The sequence below is a fragment of the Mytilus galloprovincialis genome, chromosome 12 (assembly GCF_965363235.1).
Source record: "Mytilus galloprovincialis chromosome 12, xbMytGall1.hap1.1, whole genome shotgun sequence".
Classification (NCBI taxonomy): Eukaryota; Metazoa; Mollusca; class Bivalvia; order Mytilida; family Mytilidae; genus Mytilus; species Mytilus galloprovincialis.
Genome location: NC_134849.1, coordinates 73,566,415 through 73,590,655, shown reverse-complemented (window position 1 = coordinate 73,590,655; position 24,241 = coordinate 73,566,415). Strand labels below are relative to the sequence as shown.

General features: G+C 33.3%; 2 protein-coding genes across 2 annotated transcripts; one reads left to right on the top strand and one right to left on the bottom strand.

The window, feature by feature from the left end:
• Window positions 1–202: 202 nt before the first annotated feature.
• Window positions 203–9,046, bottom strand: LOC143054795 (uncharacterized). The gene is made up of 7 exons (XM_076227851.1): window positions 8,928–9,046; window positions 7,558–7,720; window positions 5,138–5,345; window positions 3,804–3,930; window positions 1,823–1,920; window positions 1,149–1,296; window positions 203–736 (listed from the first exon to the last, which is right to left on the bottom strand). Exons 1-7 carry the CDS (start codon window positions 8,951–8,953, stop codon window positions 262–264), a joined length of 1,245 nt encoding a protein of 414 aa, XP_076083966.1. The 5' UTR covers window positions 8,954–9,046; the 3' UTR covers window positions 203–261.
• Window positions 9,047–10,508: 1,462 nt separating this feature from the next.
• Window positions 10,509–19,805, top strand: LOC143054794 (sperm microtubule associated protein 2-like). The gene is made up of 5 exons (XM_076227850.1): window positions 10,509–10,623; window positions 11,842–11,905; window positions 13,317–13,381; window positions 14,368–14,434; window positions 19,145–19,805. The coding sequence occupies exons 1-5, from the start codon at window positions 10,611–10,613 to the stop codon at window positions 19,692–19,694; spliced, it is 759 nt and encodes a 252-aa protein (XP_076083965.1). The 5' UTR covers window positions 10,509–10,610; the 3' UTR covers window positions 19,695–19,805.
• Window positions 19,806–24,241: the final 4,436 nt, after the last annotated feature.

The window sequence follows — 24,241 nt, the reverse complement described above, 5'->3', positions numbered from 1 at the left end:
CATACTAAACTCCGAACTATACACAAGAAACTAGTGCACACTTTGTTTCATGATGGGCCAGCCGACGCCCACCTTCGTGTGTAGGATTTCTCTCATTGGTGGTCTTCGACTGTTTTCTGCTCTTTGGTCGGGTTGTTGTCTCTTTGACACATTCCCCACTTTCATTCTCAAATTTACTGAGTAAAAAATGTTAAACAATTCAAACGATACATATAATATTTTATCAAAAAAACATTGAAAAAGCTTAAAGTTAAATCAGGTTCACGAGAAAAGGTCAATATCGTCTTCTTGTTCAGTGTTAGCTTCGATGTATTGTAAAATATCGTTTGTTTCCAAAGACTGAACCTCACGTGACTTTTGTCCATTACTATCAGTCTTCACGATTTTATCGTCTTCTATGATTGGTTGTTTACTTGGTTTCTTCGGAATCGGGGGTCTAAACGGGGTTGTAGTTTTCGGTACTGGATCTATTTCCTTTGGGGAATTTTTAGAGTTCGTTCGAATATCTGATTCGGAAACACTAATTATATTTGTTTCCGGTTTCGTTGTTATCGATACTGGTTTGGTGGGCAATGCGGGTTTAACGCTTAGTCCTGACGGTTTAGGTGAAATCGAAGGTTTCGTTGTAGTTGTTGGCTTTTGTTTTGGTGTTGGTTTTAGATTGGTTATATTACTGTCTTCTGTGTCTTTCTTCTGATCTTCTACACTAAGAAACCTACTCAAATCGTCCTCTATTCTAGAAATAACAAAGAAATCACAAACAATTAATGAGTGGTTCTATTAGACGTTTACATAATGGAGAATGATAGGTCAATACTGCAGAACAATGCAACGATGAGATATGGGCAAACAAATTAAGGAAAGAGAATAATTTTTAAACAAAAATAATAACAGAGAAAATACAGAATACAGAATTGAAGGACCTCTCATTCAGACCCTTGCATAGCACTAAACAATGAAGTTACAACATTATATCGTCAATGAGAAGAAATTTAATAGAAAGTGCAAAACCAATTATGACATATATTTTCAATGGACTATAGAAAAACATAACGAGTCACAGTCATTGCATATCACAGAAAACCCGTCATTATAAAGGTGATACTATAAAAACTGACTTGAATAAATGTTCCTTAAGAAATACTCACTTAAGAAGATCAGAATTGTCCTCGTCTGGTACACGTACAGTTTTTGTTATTATGGCGGGAATGTTAGACCCAGGAACAAATAAATCATTTTCCTCTCCATCCTCTATACTACCTCTCAGGTCGGGATTGTCAAATATTTTGGTGTCCTCTACAAGGAACACAAATAAATAATTCAGTAAACTTAAGTATCTACCCTGCGACTATTACATTCACCAGAACCAGATCCAGGATTTCTGAAAAGGGAGGCGTTAATCTGAAAACTGTATATGAACTGCTGCGGTATTTGAAACGAACAATTAAATTGGAATTATATTTTTTTTTGCCAAATTACAAAAGGCAGCAATTAACGCATCACTGAATTTGTTGTTTGTGTGGCATACGTCTAGTACTTTCATATAACCCCAGATAAAGATGACTGAATCAACCAACGAAAGCTAAATTTCATAAGCGCCTATTTGGTCGAGTGGTCTAAGGATTTGGACGCCAGTGCAGGCAGCGTTGCCACAAAGTTATAGAAGCAGGGGTTCAAATCACACTGCGGAAAGATGCTTACGCCAAAACATTATTAGGATACATTTTAAATTTTTTGTAAAAAGAATCATACTTCCTAACATCTTTGTTATGTATTGTTTAAAGCTTGTTGTTTCCATACCTTAGAAGAATTGTTTCCATACCTTGGAAGAATGTGTTTGACGACGTATCTTCTGGAAACATGTCTGTTGCGAACAAATCTGATTCATCGTCATCATCTATACCGTCACCAAACATGTCACTGTAAAGACAAATTAAACACATGTATAACATATGCCGTCACCAAACATGTCACTGTAAAGACAAATGTAAAATATACCGTCACCGAACATGTCACTGTAAAAACAAATTAAACACATGTATAACATATACCGTCACCGAACATGTTACTGTAAAGACAAATGTAAAATATACCGTCACAAAACATGTCACTGTAAAGACAAATGAAAAATATACCGTCACCGAAAATGTCACTGTAAACAAATTAAACACATGTATAACATATACCATCACCAAACATGTCACTGTAAAGACAAATGTAAAATATAAAGTCATTAAACATGTCACTGTGAAGACAAATGTAAAATATACCGTCACCAAACATGTCATTGTAAAGACAAATTAAACACATATATAACATATACCGTCACCTAACATGTCACTGAAAAGACAAATTAAACACATTTATAACATACCGTCACCGAACATGTCACTGTAAAGACAAAATTAAACACATATATAAAATATACCGTCACCAAACATGTCACTGTAAAGACAAGTAAACAAATATTTAACATATATCGTCACCAAACATGTCACTGTAAAGACAAAATAAACACATATATAACATATACCGTCACCAAACATGTCACTGTAAAGACAAATTAAACACAAATATTACATATACCGTCACCAAACATGTCACTGTAAAGACAAAATTAAACACATATATAATTTAAAATATACCGTCACCAAACATGTCATTGTAAAGACAAAATTAATCACATATATAACATAAACCGTCACCAAACATGTCACTTTAAAGACAAATTAAACATATATATAACATATACCGTGACCAAACATGTCACTGTAAAGACAAAATTAATCACATATATAACATAAACCGTCACCAAACATGTCACTTTAAAGACAAATTAAACATATATATAACATATACCGTCACCAAACATGTCACTGTAAAGACAAAATTAATCACATATATAACATAAACCGTCACCAAACATGTCACTTTAAAGACAAATTAAACACAAATATAGAATATACCGTCACCGAACATGTCACTGTAAAGACAAATTAAACACATATATAACATAAACCGTCACCGAACATGTCATTGTAAAGACAAATTAAACACAGATATAACATATACCGTCACAAAACATGTCACTGTAAAGACAAAATGAAAGACATATATAACATATACCGTCACTGAACATGTCACTGATAAGACAAACTTAAACACATATATATCGTAAACCATCACCAAACATGTCACTGTAAAGACAAATTAAACACATATATATATAATATACCGTCATCAAACATGTCACTGATAAAACAAAATTAAACACATATATATCGTAAACCATCACCAAACATGTTACTGTAAAGACAAATTAAACACATATATATATAATATACCGTCACCAAACATGTCACTGTAAAGACAAAGTAAATTAAGAAAAAAAATGGGACCTTTAAAGCTTGCTGTTCGGTCTGAGCCAAGGTTCCGTGTTGAAGACCGTACCTTGACCTATAATGGTTTACTTGACATGTCATTGGCACTTATACCACATCTTCTTATATCTACTAAAAAATAATGTATTGAATTTGAAGAAAACCTGCTACAACTGACAAATAGTAGTTTGTAGTACGAACACTGAGTCTTAAAAAAATCGTTTGAAAGTCAAAGCGAAGAGAGCAACCCGACAATATGAAAAACACAGTAACACTTGATTACAAGAGGTTAGCATACGCGAAGCAACTTATTTTAAAATAAGTCAAGCGTTTTATAGTGAGGTCTAAATCGGACCGATTCATTGAAAAATCCACTTCAATTTTCTTCTCTCTTTTCAGTCAGTAGTGAACATGCAGACTTACCTTGCCTGTTCTTGTTCTCCGTCGTCTTTGTCATCTTCTTTGTCAACTGCGTCTGTTGTCTCTTGTTGTGCATCATCCGTTTCGTCAACGTCCGTTCGGAACTTTCCTGCTTTTATTGCATTTACACCTACAATTAAAATAAGTGCAGTTGGTCCGGGACCACAATTGTCGTTCCTTGATTTTCGTTGTTCGAATATAGTCCCTAGTGTTGACAGTGGGTTACCTGCCAATATTTTTCATACCCCTTCCAAATTTATTTCTCTATAATATGTGCCTCAAATTGGAAGTAGGGGGTGAAATTACACTGTAAAAAAATTTGGGTCCAGAATTTTAAAGGAAAGTAGTGATTTGGTCCAACTGGAAAAGGTTAAAAATTAGCACTTCGAAAGCTGTCAAAAGATTTCAAGACACCCTAAACATAAAATTGTCCATATTTTGAGTTAGAGCCGATGAAGTTTTCTATAATTTTGATATAATTTGTCCCAAAAGAAGTACAACACACTAAAAATTTCATTGAGAAAGCGCAGGTAGGATTTTTTTAATTTCCATTTATGTTCTAAAAGAAATGCACTATATATAAATACGAATTAATTGTGTTCTCGGACGTAAGTTACTACAAATAAGAGTCTGCTTTATAACTGTCTCACAGGAATACTACCAATTCTTTGATCGATTCCTTAAAACTAAGGACAGACGCAAAAAATAAGGCAAACATCATGTAAACCTAGTAACTGCGGTGTTTGCTAAAATATTGTAAGATGAATCTAAACTCGCATGTCCGATATCTGACATTTTGCGGCAATATGGTAATGCTTCCAAATGCACACTTTTGTTATACACAGCTGTTTTCAGCTAAAACGATTGAAACTGGCCAAGAAAATCATTCATTCTTATTTATTCTTATATATATATATTTACGAAAGATACCAGATGAACATTCAAAACTCATTATAAGTAGAAGAAAACAGACGATATGCAACACAAACAAACGAAAAAAAATAAAAAATGAAAAGACCACAATAGAATACTATATACATGTATGGTAGACAAAAAACTAAAAACTGAGCAACATGAACACCACTACAACTGGGTGATTTCATGTGGCTGTGCTCCAAAAGGGTTAGCAGATCTTGCCCCCTTTGGTGGCACCAGTCAAACTATCAAACAATCCTAACATAGTCAATAAAAATAATTCAGCTCGTATTTAAGAAAAAAGTACAGGATTGTTTTCCTTTTTAGGGGGATAGACCTTGATATGTTTGTAAAATTCAAGTTATTTGACAAAAACTAAAAAAAAAAAAAAACACCATCGAACAGCTTATACATGTACTTACCTAAAAACTCAAGAAAGACAGAACAATTGACTAATTTGTTTGTGACAGCAATGAACTGTAAAAACTTCTCCAATGTCAACTTCTTCTCTTTAACAGCATTCTCAGATGTTATTAATGTTTTCTTTGGCAACGAGGGCAGAATTGTGGCGGGAAATTTTTCTGTTAACTTTGCATGTAATGATTCAAAGTCTGCTTGTCTCTTTTGCACCTATTGAATAAATATTGCATTTATAATGTAGAAATGCAACAAAAAATAAGAGAACATGAGATCTAAGATCACCATATTAACATCTTTAAAAATTATCAATCGAGTGCATATGACTATAAAATGGTGGTAGAAACACATTAAACAAATATGAGATTTAATTCCTAACAGTCTGTTATACCGTTTAAGGGAGTTCGCTTCTCAGTTTCAAAGTAATTAACTTTTCAAAACATTAGTTTATATAGATAGGGGATTAATAAAGGATTCCAAAGAGCAAAAAAAATATATAGGTTTCGAGATATAAGTCATTGAAATTTTTGCGGGAAAATATTCTCTCTTGACTTTTCATAGCTTTATCATTGACAAGTTGAAGTTCTCAAAAACTGTAAAAAAGTAATTAAAATTTTATAAGACTTTTACAGATGGCTTATCATTATTTATGTAAAAGATTTACAAAACGAAAAATGGGGGTCACCGGGCAATTTTTTTTCAAGGCATTTAAATGGATAAAAGCAGAGGATTCCGAAAATCTGACAAAAAATCTAAAACATGACAAGCTAGCTTCCTTAACATAATATGATAAATGGCAGTGGCGATAGCGATTAGAAAAGAAATGAGGGAAACAAACCTACAAGTAGCCCAAGAAAAAATAAAACGACAAATAACTCTTTTTGTCCAATTGCCGATTACGGTCTAATTAATAGCTTGTATTATGATTATCAAATAAATTTGTTTTGCCCGTGCACGATTATCCAATTTGTTCTTACATTCTGATAGTAACACTACGCATGCTCATTTGTTCTTACATTCTGCCAGTAACACTACGCATGTCCATTTGTTCTTACATTCTGACAGTAACACTACGCATGCCCATGTGTTCTTCCATTCTGACAGTAACACTACGCATGCTCATTTGTTCTTACATTCTGACAGTAACATTACGCATGCTCATTTGTTCTTACACTTTGTCAGTAACACTCCGCATGCCCATTTGTTCTTACATTCTGACAGTAACACTACGCATGCCAATGTGTTCTTACTTTCTGACAGTTACACTACGCATGCCCATATGTTCTTACATTCTGACAGTAACACTACGCATGCCCAAGTGTTCTTACATTCTGACAGTAACACTACGCATGCCCATTTGTTCTAACATTCTGACAGTAACACTACGCATGCCCATCTATCACAGTCTGTGTGTTACCTTGGCTTGAGTTTTTACTCTAGTCATTTCTTATGACAGTGTAGCAAGATAAAATGGTACTTTTGCCTAAGTTTTTACTCTGTTCATTACGATGCCAATTTAACAGAGTCTCTGTGGAACTTCTGTGTTATATTTATTAAATCAAGGCGATAAGAATCTTGAAAATTAAAATGTACATACAAACCATAAACTACGTATATGTCATCTTCGTTAGCCAAGGGTAACGATCCACCCCTCGGCTCGGAGCGTAACCCTAGGCTAGCGAATATTTTCGTATGCATGCATACCAAAATGTAAATCTTGGCATGTGTATACATGTGTAGGTGTGCAGGTGTGCAGGTGTGCATAAATATAATTATCTGTACGAACATTTTTTGTATCTATACATACCATAAACTGTGCGTATATAGTTTTAGGAAGATGTGGTATATGAGTGCCAATGAGACAACTCTCCATCCAAATAACAATTTATAAAAGTAAACAATTATAGGTCAAGGTACGGCCTTCAACACGGAGCCTTTGCTCACACCGAACAACAAGCTATAAAGGGCCCCAAAATTACAAGTGCAAAACCTTTCAAACGGGAAAACCAACGGTCTACTCTATATAACAAAACGAGAAACATGTATAAATAAAATAAACAAAGTTAGCGACAACTACTGTACATCAGATTCCTGACTTAGGACAGGTGCAAACGTTTGACTACATACCATAAACTGTACGTACATGTATGACTAGTCTACAAGTCCCAAGTCAGGAGCCTCTGGCCTTTGTTAGTCTTGTATTATTTTAATTTTAGTTTCTTGTGTACAATTTGGAAATTAATATGGCGTTCATTATCACTGAACTAGTATATATTTGTTTAGGGGCCAGCTGACGGACGCCTCCGGGTGCGGGAATTTCTCGTTACATTGAAGACCTGTTGGTGACCTTCTGATGTTTTTTTTTCTATGGTCGGGTTGTTGTCTCTTTAGCACATTCCCCATTTCCATTCTCAATTTTACATACCATAAACTGTACAACATCATTATCTTTATGCTTTGGTGACTTGAAATATTGCAGATTAGATACAACTACTACATAGAACTCCCATGATGAGTGTAGTAACCCCTTTATTTCTTTATATACAGGTATACTTATATCTATCCCGCTGTCCTTATTCTTTAGGTCCCTGAAATCAATGTAAAAATGAAAAAAAAGGACAAATTGATACTATATCAAGGGTGGGGTTTTTGTTTGCTTATTTCGTCTTTTGTTTTCTGGGTTGTGTCTTCCATGCTATTGTTTGTCTGTTGTCTTTTTATTTTTATTTTAGCCATGGCGTTGTCAGTTTGTTTTCGATCTATGCGTCCCTCTGGTATCTTTCGACCCTCTTTTCAATGCAACAACTTTATCGTTAAACCTTGTTTGTTTGTTTTTTATTCATTTATTTTTGATATTAAATAAAAACAACTTTGGTTTTGTTTTCTTCTGTATCTACAAATTAAAGTCGTGGACAAACTAATATAAAGTTCACTTTCCATTCACGTAAAGATAAATAAAATGTTATTCTAAAGTTAAATCGATCTAGGATATAAAATCTACAAGCTATCATAATATAAACCCGGATGAAGTATCAAAGGGAAGCAATTCTTACAAGGTGTTATCAATTATGTACAATGAGAGTTGCCTCCCATTGTACGCAATTAGATCAACCTTTTACTATGCAAGTTATAGATAGCATATTCAACATTTTATAGACAAAACGCTAGGTTTTCAATAATAACTATACTCAAAGTCTTTATTCATTTGGGTTTGTCTGGTGTGGTTTTTTTTTATTGCCTGTGTCTTTTTATGTTTTTTTTTTATTCATTTCTCAGTATTTCGAATTATTACATATAGACACTTGTTAAGCATGGGAAAAAAAGATATATGAAAAAGTCACTCCACTCATTTTGCAGAATAGACAATCTTGTACTCATTCGTGGTACATGTTCAATTTATAAAGTTCAAATTACAAAATAAATGTACCTTGATTGTTGACTTTAAATGCATTTGTTTACTTATTTTAAAGATTTATCTACGAACAAGTACAGTCATGCATGATTATTTAAATGATGTTCAGTACATAATTATTTTTCTTCAATTAGTTAGTACCTTTATTACTGCGCTTGTCTTTAAAATGTTTGGTACTCTTATTCTACAACAAATGTCAAACCAAAAAGTCCATGGATTTACTAGACATGCTAGATAAATGATTTTTTAATCGACATATTTAAGTTTAACTTTTTTTTTTATAAAATTTAAAATTTAACATGATTTATAACATGTATAAGACGCCTACCTTTTTAGTGTAACAAAATTAAAATCAATCTTCTAAATAAACAGTTTACAAGTACCTGACTGTCACAATTGCAGATGGCATCTTCTTTTTACTTCATATCGAAAGTAAGATTAAGATACGCCCACTTTTTGTTTATTATTTATCTGTGCGTATTTGATCGAATACGGACTTCTTACGAATGGTATCCGATTCGGGGTGCGGGGGTACTTGTGTTTTAAATCAGTCTTGTTTGAAAGAATTTGAAGTTGCTACTACTTCTTATCTAAAAACCAACTTAAAGCTTATTTTTTGTTCACTGATTTGTTCTTTGGCATATATTTGATCGGTCAGTTTTATCTTTCCCTGTCATGAAGTCAATATCATTTCTATGATACTTCAGTTGGTTGTGTGCGCGTTGTGTCTGTAACTAAATATTCAACTTTGCATCAGTTCGCCTACGAATCCCTTTATGTATTTTTTTTTTTTTTTTTTTTTTTGTATGTTTGTTTTTTGGGGGGAGGGATAGAATGTTTTGAATGTAGGCTTGGTTGTTTTAAGTGGGTCACAGTGTTGTTATGTTCACATGTACGTCAAGTGGCAAATATTTCAAACAAGTTCAAGACCACTGAGGATGAAGGACGAAAAATATAGACTGGCATTGCAAAATTAAGATAGGAACATCAAAACCCCCCTTTTTTAAGACGTTTTTGCAATCTATGCTTGTTTTAAATGTCAAAAATTTATATTTTCAGTAATATGATATTTTTATTTTTACTAGATAAGAGGATGTGGTATGATTGCGTATGAAACAAAGTTTTAACAAAAATGGATTTAAATTTGGTCCAAAAACGCTTTCGTTTATGTTCGCTTCATTTTCACATATTCGTGTGATTTTCCAAATATCATAAACTAAGATAATAATAATAATTTGTATAGAGTCGATGTAGATCTTGTCTTTTTGTAGACACTCTTCTTTTGATAGGAATTGTAATTTAGACTCCAGAGTTTAATGCTGCCTTAACACGTAATTCGAATTCGATTCGCATTAACTAATTCGAATTAGTTTTTTAATTCGCATTCGAGTTTTATGTCTGAAAAATTTGCTTTACTGTCTGAACGACGTTAACTTTTAATTCGTATAACAAAAACGTAATTCTAATGCGAATTGGATAATTCGAATTAGCCAATTCAAATCAATTCGAATTAAAAAAAGAAGAGTACATGTATTACTATGATTACAATTAGCGAATTCAATTCGCATTGAATGTACGTTTGAACGAGGCATAAGCCATTGATTTCTTGTCTTGTCGATCTATATACCACTGTTTCGTTATCCATACATATATTCAAATAAGGAGAATATACAAAAATAGTCCAAAAGAAATGGATATAAGCAATAATATGCAACCATACGACCTTCAATAATGAGACACACCCATGCCGGAAACATGTACTAGTCGCTATGCTTTCGGAATAACCTAAATATGTATATATACAGCTTCCGAAAAGCATATGAGATAAAAACTAACTTTTAAACCTTATACATAATGTTTCAAACTTAATCATGATATTTAAAACTCAATCAAGAAATTTGAAACAATCACACATTTATGTACTGGTTTTATCTGATTGAATAGTGAAAAGAAATGAATGCGTTGATGTGCAGCGAATCATTGAAATTCGTTAGCGACACAAAAGTGTAAACTACTTTATTAAACCAACAACACACATTTATTTGAGGACAATAACCATATTGAAAATGAAGACGTCAGGTAATTAATATAATAAATAAATCAAATAATGTTGCAGTCGTAAACTATGATCATAAAGTTATATTTTATAAGCTTTTCCTTTTTGTATTTCCAATATTTCAAATTGTATGACGATGTATATCAAATGTTAAACCCGTTTAATTGCGTTGGAAAAAAAGACCTGTATATATTACTGACTGTACCTGTCCAAGGATTTGTATAGTGAGAGTGTGTAGTATCTCACTATACAAATCATTGACCTGTCTTAATGAAAAATAAGAAGATGTTGTATGATTGTCAACAAGACAATTACTCAAGAGAGCATACATGGCGTACAACTAAATATTTCTACGATTAGTGGTTTTTCAGCCAAAAAAAGAAAGGATTACTCTCATGAAAGTCGTTTACAGTTTCGTAAAAAAAAAGACAGTTGACAGACCATAATACTGTTTGTTTTAATGATAATACAGATATGCAGTGGTATCATTGAGACACCAATACAGTCCTTCTTAATGTTTAGAACCAGTAATTCGGGTCCGGTCCAAAGGAACATGCAAAGAAATTAGTTCATATTTAAACAAAATTGTTCCTGGACCTACGCATAGCTGTATCGTTGTCAATAGGTGAAATATTTGGGTAGTTTTTGAGAGAAAAAAAATGAAGGCTTGGAGACTCGGGATGACTGTATATCTTTTGTTGAAAGTTTCTTTGGATTTATGAAAATAACGTATATCAAAATATAATTAGGAGGGCACATTTTCGCTGTTGTTCAGATCTGAAGTACCTGTTTTGGTACTATCAAAATTCCGGGAACCAGTAGTACGCTCTAATAGGCAATACAGTATGTTGAATATTTCAGCACAAATCAGGATAATGTATTACAAAATAGACATCAAATAAATGCCACTTAATTTAGAAGTAGTCATTAATGATCGACAATGCAGAAGTTATGTAAAAATATGCACAACCATTGCAAACCATTTTTTAAGCTTCTCATAGATTTAACATCTGTTTTTTTCGTAACCAAACTAACCTTTTTAGACATACATCAAATTTTAAAATGCTAAGAGCAGAACAATTGACATTTACAATAATTACACTACAGATAGCATGCAAACACTAAAACATTAGACGAGTTTTAGTAATTTAAATTCAGTTAATATTTTCGTTTAGTACGTACAAAATTATTTGATGAAAAGTAACATGAAGTCCATTAAATACTTAGTTTCCACATTTCAGAATACAGTAGGATTATTGTTCTAGCACAACCAAAGCCTTTACATAATGATTTTCGAGATCAGAGGTATATAACTTATCATGTAAAGATATGTTCAATATGAGAATTTCACGTTTGATATCGCACGCACTTGTACATTGTATGCATAACTGGCTCTATTCTTGGATCTTTACAAGCAATGCATTCTTCAAAGCTAAAAGAAAAGCGGAGCATTATCCAAACTTGTGTTTGAAGCATTGCACGTTGGATGTGCTGTAAAAACGTGTTTTCACATGTAAATTAAACTTTTTTTGTTTTAATCCTATAAGGCAAACAATAGGATTGATAAATAATTCTAGAGTATTGTTAAATGTATTACATCAGACAACACTGGAAGACATTACTGGTTTAGGACATGCACTTGTTGCAAGTTATTATTGTAGAAATTTATTTTTTAATCATGTGAACATGATCACACCATTTTATCAGAAGCGTTAAAAAAAGATTAATTATATAGCTATTTATTCTGGTGTAGTAAATATGAAACGTACTAATCTAGACAAACCGCTATTGTACATGTATACAGCACTAGACTAAAGTACTCTAAATATACAGTTTTAAATTTTGAATTATTCCCCTTTAATTGATATAGTTTCGCAAATGGACTTAATAAATTATTTTATGTTTTCTTTTGAACACATCATAATAAAAACTGAAATTGTATACATGTAGATGCATATTATAGCTATTGAAATAAACTAAAGCTATATTTGAACTGTTTAAAAGTATTATATAAAAAAGAAGATGTGGTATGATTGCCAATGAGATAACTATCCACAAAAGACCAAAATGACACAGACATTAACAACTATAGGTCACCGTACGGCCTTCAACAATGAGCAAAGCCCATACCGCATAGTGAGCTATAAAAGGCCCTGACAAGACAATGTAAAACAATCCAAACGAGAAAACTAACGGCCTTATTTATGTAAAAAAATATCGGCTGCAAGTGTACTATATATATCAAAGTGACACACCCTTGGTTTTTCTGTTGCATAATTATATAGAAATGTTAGCACTCACACTTCCTCCTTTGAACATTGAACCCTTCGACTGTATAACCGTTTTTGTTTATGTTGTTTATTTTATTTTAGCGGGTATATATTTTTGTTATGTGTTATGTATAAATATCCAGCCACGTCCACTCGACACGGAGGAGGGTTGCGTCGTTTTAGTAAAATAAAAACTTTCAATATTATGTTGTCATTACGTGAGGCAAAATGTTCTACCTTACCTAGCAAGGTATATAAATAAAAAAAAAAAAAATAAAAAAAATACGAGTATCGACAAATAAAATGTTACAAAAGTCATTCAGAGTTTCCATAGTCAAATGAATGAATTTCGAACAATAGTTATAACATAAGAAAAATAAACAGCTGACAATTCTGATTTCTATTGTTCTGACGAAATTTCGTTTTTTTTTTGTTTTGTTTTGTAGACGATCTGTTTACTGGATAGACAGGACACCATTTGCACCAGGTCCGAACGGCACAACTCAGATAGGTATGTTAGATCAGATGGCTAGGGAGCTCCCTTGGTTTGTACTAACATGAGCAACACGACGGGTGCCAAATTTGAAGCAGAATCTTCTTACCCTTCTAGAGTACCCCAGACCACCTCTGTTTTTGTCGTGTTGCCCAGTCTTTAGCTTTCTGTTTTGTTTTGTGTACCTTTTTTTGTTTGTTTGACATTTTCTTTGTTAGCCATGGCGTTAACAGTGGATTTAGGAAAGTATATACAACCGTTCGGCATTTAAACAATGCGAAAAAACAACATACGATAAAGTTGGCTATAAAATGTATGGACTTGTATATTGGTTATAGACCATACGTTAACATATCATTTTTGCTATTGTAAAACCTAAATCAGCAAACCTCGGGTCAATAAAGATTCGGAACCAGATGAACGTACACTCCTATCGGCAAACCTCGTGTGAATCCGGTGGTCACCGTTTAGAGGTACGTTAGGGGACGATGTCTTTTATTTCATACTGTTGAACATATGCCTAATTCAATTTCAATAAAGAGAGAGATTTTCAATTTATTTTTGAGATAGAGAATACATGTAGAACTAGTATGTATTTTACTATAATTGTATGCAACAATTTTATTTTAACACGTACTTATAAAGCGTATTCAAATTTGAAAATCAGAAGAGCATTAATTTAGTTAAAGAACAGAATAAGCTAGATAGGCAAATTTTTTATGAAACTTCTTTTCGAGACATTTGATTTTCGAAAAAATGGCAGCAAAAGGCTGACTCGGGCCTTACCTTATATTTAGCATTGGTGTGGCTCTCATTCATTACAAAATAAATCTAGGAACTGCTTAGATTTTGGTAGTGAACTTTTGAAATATTTAGTTTTCTTGAAATAGAAAAGTGGGAGACATGGGACAAATATTTTACCCTGTATCGGACGAAAATTCTTAAACCTGAAATGACTAAATCCTTTAAGGCTTTGTCTTATTGAGTGAATGTTTATATTTCAGTTGCAACAGAAAGAATAAATGAACTATCTAAACCAAGATCGCTAACTGCCAATTTTAAATTTAACAAGTAAGTCAGATGAATATCAGGAAAAAAATTGTATCTGGAAAGTTTCGTTATCCAGATATAAATAAAAAATTGTTACTTAGCATATCACGAAACATATACAATATATACATTTCTTATTTTATTGTACCCTTTTAGGGCTTCTGATTTGACATGATCGACTTAAAATGAAGATGAAGTATGTCTGCCCATAAAACAAATATCAGCTTGATATGCTGACTTTTCTGATTGGCTGAAACCCGATGTATACTCAAACAGCTGACTTTTAAGATTGGCTGAAGCCTAATGTATGACTCAAATTAAAATGTTGACTTTTCTGATTGGCTGAATCCTAATGAATGACTCAAACTGCTGACTTTTCTGGTTGACTGAAACCTAATGTATGACTGAAACTGCTGATTATTTTTGATTGGCTGAATCCTAATGTATGACTCAAACTGCTGACTTTTCTGATTTGCTGAATCCTAATGTATGACTCAAACTGCTGACTTTTCTGATTGGCTGAAACCTAATGTATGACTCAAACTGCTGACTTTTCTGATTGGCTGAATCCTAATGTATGACTCAAACTGCTGATTTTTTTGATTGGCTGAAACATAATGTAGGACTCAAAAGCTGACTTTTCTGGTTGACCAAAACCTAATGTATGACTCAAACTGCTGACTTTTCTGGTTGACTGAAACCTAATGTAGGACTCAAACTGCTGACCTTTCTGATCGGCTGAAACCTAATGTATACTCAAAGAGCTGACTTTTCTGATTGGCTGAAACCTAAAGTAGGACATAAACTGCTGATTTTCAGATCGGCTGAAACCTAATGTATGACTCAAACTGCTGACTTTTCTGATCGACTGAAACCTAATGTATGACTCAAAGGCTGACTTTTCTGATTTTTATGCTCCACATACGATAGTAGAGGGGCATTATGTTTTCTGGTCTGTGGCTTCGTTCGTCCGTCCGTCCGTCTGTGGTTCCGTTCGTCCGTCCAGGTTAAAGTTTTTGGTCAAGGTAGTTTTTGATGAAGCTGAAGTCCAATCAACTTGAAACTTAGTACACTTGTTGCTTATGAGATGATCTTTCTAATTTTTAAGCCAAATTAGACTTTTGACCCCAATTTCACGGTCCACTGAACATAGAAAATGAAAGTGGGAGTTTCAGGTTAAAGTTTTTGGTCAAGATAGTTTTTGATGAAGCTGAAGTCCAATCAACTTGAAACTTAGTACACTTGTTGCTTATGATATGATCTTTCTAATTTTAATGCTAAATTAGATAATTACCCAATTTCACGGTCCACGGAACATGGACAAAGGATAGTGCGAGTGGGGCATCCGTGTACTTTGGACACATTCTTGTATTATCATAAAACATTATGTTAGCCTCTGGCGACTTTACGCTCTATTAATTGTATTGCATTCAGCAAAACAATAAAAACATCTTGTAGTATGACTTAATGAATCAAATATAAAAAATAAGAAGGTGGTGGTATTACTGCCAATTAGACAACTCTCAACAAGAGACCAAAATGAATAAAGGCAACAGTAGTATAACGCTGAACGAAATGACACAGACATTAAAAGCAGTTCTTTAAATCATCGTCTATTTTAAATTTATATGCTCAACAGAAAAATACATCAAATTATGAAGCTCAAGTTAACAGAAAAACTCGTCATTTTATGAACAATATCTTTTACATGTAGCTCTATGGTTAATAGCAGGGTCTATTATGAATCCAAGAAAAGAAATATTAACCTCGGCACACGTTTTGCATAATTTATACATGTAGAGCATTCTATAGGATGATACTAGCACAGTGACACTCTCGCTCTCTCATTCACTTACACCGTCTGTCGCACAAACTCATACTCCTTCTCACAAATACTCCATACCCCCTCTCACACATACTCCATACTCCCTACTTCCTCTCCCTCACTCGCTCAGACTGTCACGTCCTCATTCACACTTTTACTTCCTCTCTCTCACTCTCTCGCTCACCCTCTCTCACGTTCACATTGTCACGATCACCCACTCTCTCACTCACGATCGCCCACTCTCTCACTCTCTCGCTCTTTCGCTCGCGCTGGCAGTGTTATAATAATTTGCCTAGAATTCGTCAGTATGACATTTGATGGATATGCATTTCATATCAACAATTAAAAATGGCTCTAGCTGTAAATGGGTTCTACTCCTTCATGGATTTGATATATCAATTCCATCTGAGAGAACACGTCAATCTACTGTAGGCCATTTTATCTAGCAAGTATTAGTACACCTCCCTTCAGTTATATCTTCAATAGAGTACAATAATATAAACATCATCTTAATAAAGTTACTGGTATCGGATAATTAATTACATTATTTGCGGTATTTTAACATCTTATATTTTGCAATTGTATTTATAACAAAGAATCCGCTATGGTTTTTTATTCTTTTGCATTTCATTTGTTTATTGCTCTACTGCTTTTCTTCTTTATTTAGCCTTTAATTACTTTGTTTGTGTATCCTTGAAAAATATTAAACGCGACGAATTAAAGGGTGCTAACTGTGACATTCATTAAATGTTATACTTCATTGTAAATCAAAACAAATGATAATAAATTATATGGCTTTTAACTCATATAAATTTAGTTCACTTACAATCAGTGAGGTGTAAAAATATCAACAATTATGTTCCACACTGTAAGGGACGACATCAAAAAATCAATGAAGGATAAAAAAAACTTAATTCAAATAGTTTGGGGTGGGAGGAAAGGGGGGGGGGGTCAAATTGCTGCAAGTTTTGTATAAATTGGTATCGATTTTACACATATCCTTATCGGTCAATAAAGTTTACCCAAATAAGAGGTGGGTAGGGGGTCATTGAAAAAACTATATGAATTGAGTATTTTTTATCCTTCATTGAACTTTTGATGTCGTCCCTAATTGAAATTTATTATACAGATTTTTTTAAGGATATAATTTCAACAATAACACTCTTGCTCATAATAAATAAAAAATACTGAAATAACTACTTATATTGAACACATATTAACAAAATAAAAAAATAACACCAACCTACTTCTCCAAAAGAAAGCAACTATAATTGCAACAATGGATGTAAAGCAACAGCAAACAAAAAAGAACATAACTGTCTCCTATCGTATGGTAAATTATTAAAAACATTTTCAGGGTTTATTAATAAGAGATAGCATTTATTCTATGTCTAATGTTAGACATTCTCAAATTGCTTGGTTTAATTAGCCGTCTTTTTAAAATTAATTACAATGTATACTACTGGAACACATCCGCAAAATCGCGGGCATTTTGAGCTTAGTTGAAAGTATGTACTATTTTAGGGATAATTCTATAGAAGATTTTGTCTGGAGAATATTAGGAAAGGTGTCAAAATTCATAGGAGACAGGATAAATTGTTTAAGCCATCTCCATTTTTTTCTGTTAAAATCTATTATTTAAGCATTCTGTATACTATAATGAACATACGTAAGTTATAAATATAGTGTATTTGCTATTATCTATCAATTTCATGTTTCTTCTCCACGGCGAGCACTGCTATATTGGGGTCTATATTATATAGAGAGTACTAGTCTCTATCAACGCGAAAAGTATTGTCCTCTCCCAGAGTACTTTTATGAAAAGTGTATGCAATTTAAAACCGGATGTCTTGTATTACTTAAAAGTTAGTCTAATGACGGAAACAATATCTGGACGCCTTTAGGTGTCAGACCACCAATTAAAAACCCCTATCTGTTCAACCAAATTTTGCAATTTTCACAGCTGTCTAAATATTTTACCTTAAGTTTAACTTCAAAGATACCAGGTATATCCTGAATTGTGCATGTGTCAACTTTCTACGTGCCAAATTTCAACCCATGTTTTATGAGTTTTGAACAGCGGTATACTACTGTTGCCTTTATTTATAAGAAATGTCTGATCTTGAAAACACAGATATTACCAAAATAACTTCCGTTTTTCTGGAAATCTAAAATAAGTATACTATATAACGCATTAATCCTGAATTTTTAATGCAAACTCCTAGACAAGTGAAATTTGGCTCAAAATGGTCTAAATATATTTCCCTTTCACCAAAAGTTTAATTTCTGCAAATGTGTTGGTTAGTTTAAGTTAACAATCATTATGACATGAAAAACACTATTTTGTGTCAGAGTAGGGCTACTTTTACGTTCTAAATTGAAGAGAGTAATTGGTGGTCTGATACCTTTATTTTCGTTTTTCTCGCAAAATAAACCAAACTGAATAGTCATAAGAATAGATGACAAATGCGACTATGCATGGTATAATGTACCTATAGAAAACAGAGGCATGATGATTAATATATCGTGGAAGGAAGAGAAGCGACACACAAAACGAGGTCTCCTCGTTTAATAGTATAGATTTGCATCTAAATCATTTACTATCTATATTAAATGTTTAAAAATCAAATGAAGACTATAAATATGACGGTAGCTGAATTTCCCCATGACTAATACGAGTTACCTTTCCTTCTGTTTAATCAGTTAATGTTATTATAGTTTTCCAAGTACTTGAATACATCGATAAATTCCACTTCATTTGTAGTATAAAGTATAAAATTAATTGTTCTGGTCAATAATATTCTTTTCTGTTTACTAAATGCAAACCCTCTTCTATCTTTAAACTCATCTTTAAAATTTTGTTCTTTTACACAAATATTTCTCAAGTTCAGATTTATCTATTTCAGAATGTCAGCAATATCTCCTATAAAAAAATCAACGTTAGAAAGAAACCCGGCTGGGAGGATTTTATATTTGTCACTTCCGAGAAGGCCTTTAGCTAAACCTGACGGAAATGTGTTTTCGTCAATCCCTACAGGACTACCGAGACAAAGCACATTAGATAGAATAGATATGCTAAGCCAGCCCAGAATACGAGAAGACACCTTTGCAACTGACGAAACGAGGTGGGGACAACCAAAACCGGTATCATTTGACGCAATGGTTTGTACTCCAAGTTCCCGCCTTGAGGATTTATCTCGACCAAAGAAATTCCACTCGGAATTCAAACCGGAACGTCCAGTAGAATCCGAAGTACCGGAACATGCACTGACTTCAATGGCTAACCAGCACCTGCAAAAATTAGCGCGTCCCCGCACGAGAACAATGATAATTGATGACTATGATCCGTATAAAGTGACGTCTGCTGCGCAACACGCTAAGCCAACAGCGAGAACAGAATTGTTGTCTGTGCCTTTTACGCGTAAACAAAAACAAAAAAGCCAATTAAGAAATTAAAAAAAAAAAAACAGGCAACTTTTAATCTAACAAGTTTACTTTGTGTCTTAAAACCGTATTATTTTTATGTTAATATAATGTAATGTTATGTCAAAGAAGTTATAAATCTGATTGATTACTTGTTTATTTTTCGGGAAAGGAAAGATATCAGATCTTCATACTAATGTCACTTTGCAAATATTCTGTATTCTATTTTCTTGTGGTTTTTTTTGTGTTTTTTTTTATATCAGAACCTACACACATTGTTTTAGACAACAACTATTTAACTAAAAAAAGATGGAGACACACCAGTTTAAAATCCCCTTTTCAACAGATTAGCATATAGTTTTACTTAAAAGACGAAACAGAATATTTTATGCAATGCTCAGATGTAAAAGCTGAGTGTTTTCGTAAGAAATAACTTGGGTCAAATAAAACTCATTGGTGTAAATATAGGATGATTATGATGAGACAGCAATCCCTGTATAAAATATCTTTTTAGCAAAGATAATGATTGAAATGCATTATAATATCTTTAACAACATATAAGTTTATAAAAGTATTTGCAGTGTGTATACAGACATTAGAGGTGGATCGAATGAAGAATGAAAGGAGAATAATTGTCAAAAATGGAAAATGAAATCTAAATATAAATGTTCGGTCTCGTGAAGTTAAGGCCGGTGCTTTCAACAAATGCTATGGTATAATTTACGAAACACTGACCACAAAACTATCCAAAATATATGAAATATCAAATTCAAAGATTATTAAACTAAGGTATATTATGCTTCATTTTAATGAGTAATCAACGAAAACAAAAACAACTTTTAAGTTCAAATAAAGCAATTCAGTAATGTGAATATCAGTTGTTTATTTATAAAATTGAGAATGGAAATGGGGAATGTGCCAAAGAGACAACAACCCGACCATAGAAAAAAACAACAGCAGAAGGTCACCAACAGGTCTTCAATGTAGTGAGAAATTCCCGCACCCGGAGGCGTCCTTCAACTGGCCCCTAAACAAATATATACTAGTTCAGTGATAATGAACGCCATACTAATTTCCAAATTGTACACAAGAAACTAAAATTAAAATAATACAAGACTAACAAAGGCCAGAGGCTCCTGACTTGGGACAGGCGCAAAAATGCGGCGCGGTTAAACATGTTTGTGAGATCTCAACCCTCCCCCTATACCTCTAGCTATTTAGTATTCATCAAAACCAATAAGATATAACAATGATCAACAATCATATAAATCGTGAAACATCCCATATTTTTTTGGGAGGGGATGGGGAGTCAAAGTTAGGGTACACCCTCTAATACTTATTCTGAACTCTCCAATGATACACAAAGTTAGGGTTCACCCTCTAATCCTTATTCTGAACTCTCCACTGGTACACTTTAGTTTTATCAGTAAATAGGAGCTTCAAAACTCTTTATTTATTTACTTTGTTTGAACTTATGAATGTTTTATGTTATCTTTTTTTGTACAATAAAGTGCGCATTAAACTAGAAAAAGACCAGATATAACAGACCGTGCTTTCTTAATGATATATTTACAGTGTGGTGTTCAATTTTAAGTACAAATTTTTTCAAAATTGTAGAAAAGGTCATCAGCTCATACTCAAAATATGGCTATTTATTTTAGGTATTTTTGTCATATAGCTCTTCAACGGTTTCGGTACTTATTCATCTTCGGATTTCAAATGTTTGGCTTTGAGCGTTCCAGATGAAGGTAAATCCAGAAAAGCGGTTCGGACGCATCTATAGAATTATTAAACGTGTTGTTTTCAATTTTTTAGGTAAGGGGTCTTAAATTCTTTAGATATCTTCCGAAACACTAATTTTTTACCGTTTTAAGCTAGATCACTCCTTTACTTTGAAATTCATCAACCAAAATTTGTTATAGTGTTATGTCACCTCCTTACTTTAAAATATTTGCGCAAAAAGACACGAAGAAACAAAGCTCATAGACATAATATGAATCTTCCTTTATATTTTATTTTGCTATGACAATTTGATATATGGTTTTGTTATGCTGAACGTTCAGTAGCAAATATCTCATGTCGGTTGAGAGCACAAGAACCAATTTATAGAAAAAAGCTGACTATACGGTATGAGTTTTGCTAATCAGTGTTGAAGGCCGTGCGGTCACTCAATAAATTTGTTTACATCCGCATCATTTGACCTTCGGCTGGACAGTTGTCCCATTGGTAATCATACCGTATCTTATTTTCAAAAGGAATCTAATTCTACCTTGCCCGTGAATTATCAGGCATATCGCTTAATGTTTGGCTAATATTTACTTAACTTTGTGTCAATGTGACGACCTTAGCTAGGGGTATGTTGATTCAAAGATATCCTAACCGATTATGTCTTAATTAATCTTCATAGAACCAGGTGGACGTATAACTGCGTTTTCTCCCCTACTGTGATAGACTTATAGGGCAATATTACTCCGGTCTATGTAAAATTTACGTGAAGGACATTTCTTGATAGAAACTAAGGTACAAGTTAACTTAAATGCAAAAACACTTTCCACTTAATTAGACAAATATTGGTATGACCCGCTTAGGGACATTATGTTTTTCGTTCTATGCATCCGTTCGTTCGTCCGTCCGTTCGTTCATTCGTCTGTCCGTTCGTTCATTCACCCGTCTGTCCCGCTTCATGTTAAAGTTTTTTGTCAAGGAAGTTTTTGGTGAAGTTAAGTCCAATCAACTTGGAACTCAAGACCCTATGATATGATCCTTTTTATTCTAATGCTAAATTAAAGTTTTGACCCCAATTTCACGGTCCACTAAGCATGGGAATTGATAGTGCGGGTGGGGTATCTCTGTACTATGGCACATTATCATTTTACTCTATTTCTATCAAGAATCTACTGTTACAGTAAAGCATCTAACAACTAACCTAGTGGTCTGAGAAGTGTGCATGTTTTATCATAGCATTGCGTTTTCATGACTTTGTTTTACCTGTTGGATTTCAATCATTTGTATTTCAACGTAAATACTCCAACCAGATATCATTTATCCCTTTTTTTTCCTTATTTATTTACTATTGAATCCTAGAAACCGACTCACTTGTTTTGTGATTGCATGTACTTCGGGGTGCAAGGGGTTGTTGATTAAAGCCCGGTCATGTTATATTTGAATGGAAACAACTGGCTGTCTCTCTTTTAAAAGTTATGCATATTGACCTTGTCTCCAAATACTTTATCGCCAAAATTTATAATTCTCATATTTGAAAATATCCAAAAGTATTTGATAGATTTCAATTTTTGAAGGAGTCTAGAGATATAATTCATGAGTTTCATGATTTTCAAATTATGAAGGAGTATTATTATAACGGCCTCAATAATTTCAAATAAAGTTATTTAGCATATTAGTACTTATTCTGAGCACCTAAATAAGTCTTCGCCCGGTTGTTTTTTTTTTTTTTTTTTTTTATTTGATGGGTTTTATATTTCCCCCTTGATATCATCTCCAGTTTTATTTTTTTAAAAAGCGTGGACGGACAAATAAAGTCAATAGTAGTGAACATATCTTGTCAAAATAATTCTATGCTTAAGTCAGCACAACTTGGATACATTGTCGAAATGCGATGATCTGGTGCGGTGTGTTTTGTTTTTGTCTTAAAAGCTTCCGGAAATCCTAGGCAACAACCTGCGATCCAAAATGTTCAGATGCCAATTGAAAGCAACAGCAGTAAACCGCTGTTCAAAAGTTATAAATCAGTTGAGAGAAAACAAATATGGGTAACAAGCTAAAACCATGGAAACACATCACAACTATAAGAGGAAACACAACAGAGCAACAGCCTTTTCAATACTCACATCTCGTGAATATTTTTGAAGTCTAGTTTGATGAATATTAACGCTGGCTAACTTCACACTAATTCTAAATACATACTTATGTCTAAGACATAAAATAAGCTTTCTGAAATTATAATTAAAAAAAAAAAGCACTGGCGAGTGAAAATTTGTATTCTGTGACTGAAACAGTGAAAACGAATCCAGAAGCATAATTACAAGTATTTCTTTTCATTAAATTGAAAATAAACATTGCAAATTCGGAAACCTATCTGTTCATAGGTTTTCCGCTTATTTTTAAAAAGTCTAGGATTTGATACATTGACCACTGTAGTATCTGGCTTTGTAAATAACTTTATCAGGTATTTACCTGATCTAAAAGTCTATTCACATTGTGTATGTTTGTATGTCAAGGTAAAAGCGGGGGTTATCATAATATTATGGCCTTTGATAGCCTACATATATATAAACAACGAATATATGTGTAACAACATGACATGATTTATATGGATAAGAAATAGGCGATAAACAGCTTATTATTCGGCGTGACCGCTTGTCTCTTGTCGACAGCGACCTTAAGTTGTCTATTCTTTCACTTGTGTCTGCCCCCATGACATTTTCTCTAGATATTATTCGGCGTGACCGCTTGTCTCTTGTCGACAGCGACCTTAAGTTGTCTATTTTTTCACTTGTGTCTGCCCCATGACATTTTCACTTTTGTCTGCCCCCATGACATTTTCACTTGTGTCTGCCCCA

What these genes read in the sequence shown, in the direction of transcription:
- LOC143054795 (XM_076227851.1), bottom strand. Translation starts at nt 8,953, where the DNA reads ATGCCATCTGCAATTGTGACAGTCAG. An exon ending in GGAGAACAAGAACAGGCAAG is followed by an intron (nt 1,921 to 3,803) that starts GTAAGTCTGCAT and finishes TTGTCTTTACAG; the next exon opens with TGACATGTTTGGTGACGGTA. An exon ending in GTCAAACACATTCTTCCAAG is followed by an intron (nt 1,297 to 1,822) that starts GTATGGAAACAA and finishes TGTTCCTTGTAG; the next exon opens with AGGACACCAAAATATTTGAC.
- LOC143054794 (XM_076227850.1), top strand. An exon ending in AATGATTTTCGAGATCAGAG is followed by an intron (nt 11,906 to 13,316) that starts GTATATAACTTA and finishes TTTGTTTTGTAG; the next exon opens with ACGATCTGTTTACTGGATAG. An exon ending in GCCAATTTTAAATTTAACAA is followed by an intron (nt 14,435 to 19,144) that starts GTAAGTCAGATG and finishes TATCTATTTCAG; the next exon opens with AATGTCAGCAATATCTCCTA.